Here is a 7,367-nt window from a genome sequence, read left to right as displayed (position 1 = left end):
ATCTGTATGAAAAGAGAGCCATGTCAGAAGTCCGTGATTCAGCTCATTACCCACTAATGCGGCCACGCCCACGGAGCCAGCGCTATTCACAGGCAAATTCAGAGACAACACATGCATTCATCATCTCAATCGTGTATTTATTGCCTTGAAAATTGTTTATCTGGATGAAAAAGCCATGGTTAGCGATCTCTGGAAGACATTCAGTAAATTCCTGTTTGTTTTCTTCTATTGATAAGTTTTAAGTGAGTTTTTGTTTCTTTAGCGCCCTCCGGCTGTAGTATGAATTGGTAAACACCATTCATGGAATATCGTCTTCTTCTTAGGTGAATTTGTGGACTAAAATGCACAGAGAGCGCCCTCCGACTTCAAGGATGAATTGCAAACACCAGCGCTCATAGAGATAACAATGAATATTAAATAAAAAATAACTCCTCTGTATAGAAAATTGACATAAACATATGAGAATCCTATATTTCTCCAAATGTGCATGCTTTTAAACTAAAAGCCTATATTCAGACTCTTTGCATCACAGAAATACATTATATTTTAAAGTATAATATAAAACCATTATTTTATATTGTAATAAAATTTTTCTGTATGTTTCATATACCATGATGAGTTTGAGACATCACAGAAGTTTTTTTTCACAGCCTACCTGACTGAAATGCCTCATTAATATGCAAGTCTTTTCAGGTCATTACTATTCAATTCTTTTGTCTTCACAGGTGAGAATGAGCCATTATTCATGGAGATTCACGCCTCCTCGCATACCGTGTTTCTTGGCAAAAAGTGTCTTACAAAAACTAAATCAGTATATTGTTATAAATGAAAGAGTAGTCAGCATAATTTTTACATAATTTTGAAGCAAAAACTCTAGTCTACAACCTTCAATACCCAAAAGTCTTGTGAACACAGATTTAATATACTTTTATTGGCCTTATATCAGTGACTTAAGTTTTTTGTTTTTTCAGTAACCACGCATAAACGTTATTCCTTCAAAAACACAAACATGTACACACATGTTCCTCACATATTATGGTAGCCTAGTTTGTGCTGAATACAGTGTAATGGCACTTGTGTCATTAATATGTTTATGAACAACTGAAAAAAGCACAAATGTCAGGGCATGTCAAAACTTCTCCAGGCCCCAAATCAGCCTCAGACTCCAGAGGGTTAAATTAGTAATATAGACCTTGAAGGACAGAAGTGACTATTTTGATGAATTTCTTCTATGACCAGTAACTTTTTTTGTCTGATCTTTGTCACCACCATGTGCAGGGCTGATGGCTCCGGTTACAGATGTGGCAGAACACTACACTGAATGGACAGTTGTAAGAGTTAAATTCACAGAGTATATTCTCAGCACTGATATTGTTGCTGCTGAGAGAATGCACAGTCTAATGATTTTAGTGATTAAATACTGCTGTTATTAACCTGTCTCCATGTTTTAACACTATTAGGCATCCCAATGGCTCTGGTGGCTCTTGAATGCAACTTCACTAAGCTCCAGAAAACACCTGATTTTGTTGAAGAAAACTGTCAAAGATCTGGAATGGGAAAGAGCGGGTACCAGTGTGCACGAGGTGATTTCTCAATGACGGGTAAGATCCTCTTTGGCCAGACAGAGGACAACCTAAGGCAGGGGGTTGCCGCCGCCACTGGGCATCTACCCTGGAGGGAGGTGTTTATGTGAGATGGGTATGAGAGTTGAGCAGGATGACTGTGAGGCCAGCAGCATCATTAAGGGGGGATGACCTGTGAGAAGAACAGCAGTCTGACCCAAATATGCTCCTCTACACCACTCACCAGAAACCGCATTCCTGAGAGGGCTTGTTTTTCATTGTGACAAGCAACTATGCCAGGGGACAAGACCCTGAGGAAAAGGAGATTATTGATATAGAGCTGATGGGAATGAACTTTCAAGAGCCGATGACCATGAGGTGATTGTCCGTAATTTCTGGGGAGACCAGAGTAACATTTAGTAACATGATGTTGGTTGCCCTATTGGCAAGAACTGTATAGAAGTTTAGGATTCAGCAGGATGATGAATCCCTGAATTCATGAGGCTGTGTGATTTTGAACTAATGTGTCTCTATCATAGTTTTATTCCTGCAGGTCATTAGACATGGCAGAGGATAATTCCAAGGCAATGGTGGTGTTAAAGATGAAGACTGATTTTGCAGATTCAAGAGAAAGTTAAGTGCATTCAGCATTTAAACTAAAGATACCCTCAAAAATGACAACTGGCATAACATATTTTAGAGGATGGTAATGTTTTCTTTATTTGAAAGTTACAGTCTTGAGAGGCTGCTGAATTGATTATTTGTGCAGTAAGAGAGAGAGAGACGGCTGGGGTAGAGGCAAGGATACTCTGTCTGTCTGTTATCAGTCTGCCAAAGTTTAAACAAAACAAAGCAATGAGACTAGAACCAAAACAACCCAGCTGACTTTTGTGAAAAAGAACAGAGATGCTTTGAGACTGAATAAAAGATCGTGTAAAAAACTAAGTAAAGATCTACAGAAAAATGGGAAGTTTAAAGATGTGTTTTTAGAATTAACACCAAAAGCAACTTTGAAAGTGAGCAGTTTATAGTCATGTGTGTCTAATGTGAGTGAGTGTGAGAATGACTGGACTTTATATTTTGTATGTGTTAGTTTGGGGAAATATTCTGTTCCCATAGAGAGTGTATATGTCATTAACTAGTGTGAATGAGTGTTTTATCGTTACAGATGGGTTAAGTGAAACGAGAAATTTGGAGAAGCAGATATTTTGATTGAATCTGATGAAAAGACAATACAGAACATGGGACGAGCTTTAAGTGGATTGTTTATCCAGCTCTGTCTACTAATGGTAATTATGACCACTTTTGTCATTTATGATGTTGATTTGAATTACTCTCTGGATTAGTAAGTTTAAGTATTTATGGAAAATTGGAATTGTGAAATTGAAGATTGCCGTCCATGGGTTAAAACCCCTTGTCTAAATTTAACTTGGGGTCTGAATTTAAACACTGTCAGCTATGTGTGATCACAATGCTAAATGTAAAATGTAGACTTGACGGCAGAGAAACAGTGACACACTGGCAGTAAACAAAATTATCCAGAGAGCCCAGTAACCTTCACAGAACAAAGGATGATGAGAAGGAACATCATTGTTGTTTGACTATCCTTGATCAAGTCTGTACACCAGTGGTTCCCAAACCTGTCCTGGAGGACCCCCAACCCTGCACATTTTGTATGTTTCCCTCATATATCACACCTGATTCATGACTTGACCTGCTAGATAAACCATTTAATAACTGTGAGGACGTGTTGTTTGTAGATGGCTCTGTCTTCAGAGACAAAACAACAGACTGGAATAGCGAAGGATAAGTTAACCATGGAATGTGAAGTGTTGGATTCAGGGCTACTGTCCTCTAACTATTTGGTATACGCACACTGGAGGGGGTAGACTGACTGAAAGAATTGTAATATCAATTGAAAAACAGAGCTAAACATAAGAATAAAGTGGTCCTGTTTGTCAGAGAGTGTGTTGAGACTACAGACTGGGTTGAAAAGAGTGACAATGTGAGTTACAGTGAGAAGTTAGGAGCTTTTATGACAGAATACAAGGGAGAAGTCAAGATGGAAAGAATTGTGACTATCTACACAGGTGCCCATTATTAGGTTGGGGTGGTAGACGATCTTTGGGGTGCTGTGGTTGGAATTTTTGTTTGTTTCTTTAGGTAGTGCTGGAGCAGACACAGGAGATTGTGTGTAATCTGTCATCTGAAAATAACCATGATTTTTCTAACTCTTTACAGAGCATGTTCAGAGACAGAGAAAGCTGGAGGAAATCTGGTTGCAGAATTGAAGATGGAGTTTAGTTTAGTGTTGATGGCAAATGTTGTTTAGAGAAACATGTCTCCAACCACTATGATCAATTAATGATGAACAATACATAAAAAAAGGGGATGGTAACTAACGAATGTATGGCTGAAAATATGCCTGAAAATTTTAAATTAGGTTGGAAGAGCCCATTTTTGGGAATAGAAGGGGCTAAACAACGAGTGGCATCAACAGAATTGTGTGAACATGACATGTTGAACTATTGCAAAGAAATGTTTTCTATCCTGTCTAAGGTTTGTATACAGGTGAAACCAGCTCAAGAAATTCCGAATCACCACTGAGGTTGGACAATGACACATCGTGGGCTACAAAATGGATCTGTTGTGATAAGATGTTATAGAACCTAAATTTGCATGCTATATGTCTGTAAAATGAAGGATGTTATCATTAGTTCTATGATTGGGTGATGTATCTGAATTTGTTGTTTGTATGAAGATCAGAAGTGAAGAGCATAAATGGGACGTAAGAACTTAAATTTACTGTATAAGATACTTTAAGTTGAATATTTAAGTGGTTAACACTTAAGAGTGTGATGTGAAATGAAGTAGAAGTAATGATTAGTTATCGATGAATGATAAGAAGAGGGAATTGTTGTGGAAATTTTAATTTTTCATATGCTTTTTACCTGTATTCTTGTGAAATATGATGCTTATGGAACATGGTATGATGTTGGTTTAAGTGGTAATGTTTAACATAGATGTCAAAAATAGAAAGAGCAAGATATGGTATGGGGACATGCAAGATGTATGTTAAAAACATGTCTGTGCTAACAATGTGTGGAAAGTTACAGCCACTAAGAGATGTTCCTAATATGGTAAAAGGATAGAGGCTTCGGCCTTGGAGGTTAGAGATATAAAAGTGAGGGGAAGCTTTCGTTCTTGGTCTTACACTCTGCAGCTACTTGTGTTTCTATATGACCTGTCTGACCTTTCTTGCAAGAAATAAAAGCTTTAAAGACAATTGGACGTGTTTGTCTCTTATGCAGTAGAGTCGGAGTTGATTTTTTTGCCACAACAGCGCGAAGCAGAGTGGAGCAAAAATAAATAAATAAATAAATAGCAGAGCGGAGGTAGAGGAAAGACCATCGGAGAGACACGTAACGTTGTTCTGAAACATATGGTGGAGACAGAGAAATCAGTACGACGACCCAAGTCATCCAAGGTGTGGGAGCATTTCACACTAAATCAGTCAAAAAAGTGTTTTTATATGCAGAAGCGACATGGCATGGCACGGGAGCACCACGGTGATGATTCAGCACCTAAAACGAAAACATCTTGGAGTCCTTGATGAGGAGGAAGGGAGTTCAACAGCAGGGTAAGTCACTACAGAATCCTACTTATGTTCCGTTTTGAAGTGAGGAGCATAACGTCCCTCCAGTAGCTCTTCTGGTGCTGGTGTTTACTCATTATCCAGCATGACAAGTTAGCGTAAACTTGTTAATCTTTTGGCCCATTCATTTTTCAATCTGTTGCTATGTTAATTTCGTTGACGAATAATTTGTCAATATTTTCATCAACAAAATTTTTTTCACAAACGAAAATGAGACAATAACTAAAAAAACAGCTTTGAATGGCAAAAACTATGACTAATATCTATTGTCATTTTCGGTCCGCATTCGTTCTTAAAGTCACAGCAGTCTATAAACCTGCCGCCGTCAGTGCTCTTAAAATTAATCAAACAACAAAAGACAGAAAATCACTCACTGCTCTTTAGCTTTAATAAGGATTTATTATATATTAATTATATTTAATCCATAAGGAATGTTGTATGCAAGTTGTTATAAAGAATGCATATATCATTCATTGAAAAGAAGACATTGTGTTCTTCTTTAGGAGGAGTGGTTTTATTTAATTATAAGATAATATTTTTTTTATATGCCACAACAGTTAAATCTGTGTCAGTATTGCATGTTCAAATTTTAATATCATTCATATTAATAGGTTAATACAGTAGATGTTTTCTCCAGGAGTATATAATGGGTTTGGAAATTTTAGAGAAATTCTTAATGCATTACAATTTAACTAAACCCGTTAGATTTAGTCAACTAAAATCTTGTGATATTTAGTCAACTACTAAAACAATTCAAATGACTAAAACATGATTAAAACTGAATGGCAATTTATTCAAAAGACTATGACTAAAACTAAATCAAAATTTGCTGTCAAAATTAACACTGATCTGTTGTCATGTATTTATTCTGTGCTTTGTCCCATATCGGTTATTGTTGACAAATATATTTGTGTTTGTTGTACTTTTTAAATTTCATTTTAAAGTTTTTTTTTTTTGTATAGCACTTGGTCATCTTAAGCTGTGTTTAAATGTGGTGTAATGAAATTAACTTGCACTTACTACAATGATGGTAATAATTTAATGAATAAGCTTCAAGTGAAGTGAAGTGTGTGTGTGTGTGTGTGTGTGTGTGTGTGTGTGTGTGTGTGTGTGTGTGTGCGTGCCTGCGTGCGTAAAAGTCTACATTCAAACCAAAATATCTGACTTCCTGTTGGTCGGAGCTAATGACAGTCAATTAGAAAGTCGTCCATCTTAATGAGAATAATATGTGTACCGAGTTTGGTGACTGTAGTTTAAACTAACCCCCCACTTTTGTCAAAAGATGGCACTAGAGAGGCCCTCCTCCCCACCTGTTTTGTACGGTTTTGCCCATGTCTACTGGTTGACATCTCTGACGTTTGTATCGAGTTTCATGCAATTTGAAGCATGGTAAGCATCTCAAAAGCATCAAAAACTAAAATTAAATTTTGATGCTTTGCTATGGGAACAGTGTTTGAGATATCACAATTCTTTTCAAAGGTCTATATCTGCTGTGTATTGACATTACACTGATGAAGTTTGAAACAAAACAGGTAAAAAAAGAGGGTGATCTCAAAGCATTTTGAAAGTGACACTTCCTGCTGCCAACTGACGGCGCTATAACTTTGACTCACAATAGTCACATGCATGTGATCAGCATCCTATAATGAACACACAGGTGAAGTTTAATAAAAATCAATGTATGCAGACATTATAACATTTCCTGTTTTCCTTTTCTCGCCATAAATTTGTTGCCTCGCCATGGCCAAACCATTCGAGATATCAAAAATCCGCTGGCAATTTAGCATCCTCAGTGTCTGGACTTTAAGCTGACCAAGTTTGGTGGTGATCGGATTAATCGTCTAGGAGGAGTATATCAAATTCCAGAGCATGCGTTTTCCAACCAACCCATAATAGCCGACTTTCTGTTGAGGTGACATAAAACTTAGAGCATGAAAGTTGTTAGGCCCGATAGGGCCTATAGGGTCCAATAGGGTCCTCACACCATCGGTGCTCGGGCCCTAAATATTAAACAACTCTTACTTTGTGACTTTCACACAGAGATACTGTAAGAGATGAAAATATTCATATATTCATAGATCAGTCACATGTTACAGGCCTGTTACACTAGACTTAGTTCAATTTAAAAACACCAGGCTAATTTCCACTTA

General features: G+C 37.2%; 1 protein-coding gene across 1 annotated transcript in view; it reads right to left on the bottom strand.

The window, feature by feature from the left end:
- Positions 1-1,740: 1,740 nt before the first annotated feature.
- The window catches only part of LOC125257743 (ribonuclease inhibitor-like), a 90,143-nt gene continuing 84,516 nt past the window's right edge, over positions 1,741-7,367 (bottom strand). The window contains exon 5 of the mRNA XM_048174392.1: positions 1,741-1,873. Coding sequence (XP_048030349.1) covers positions 1,741-1,873 — 133 coding nt within the window. The remainder of the gene's footprint in view (positions 1,874-7,367) is intronic.

Source organism: Megalobrama amblycephala, linkage group LG22 (assembly GCF_018812025.1).
Source record: "Megalobrama amblycephala isolate DHTTF-2021 linkage group LG22, ASM1881202v1, whole genome shotgun sequence".
Classification (NCBI taxonomy): domain Eukaryota; kingdom Metazoa; phylum Chordata; class Actinopteri; order Cypriniformes; family Xenocyprididae; genus Megalobrama; species Megalobrama amblycephala.
This window is presented reverse-complemented; position numbering and strand designations above follow the sequence as displayed.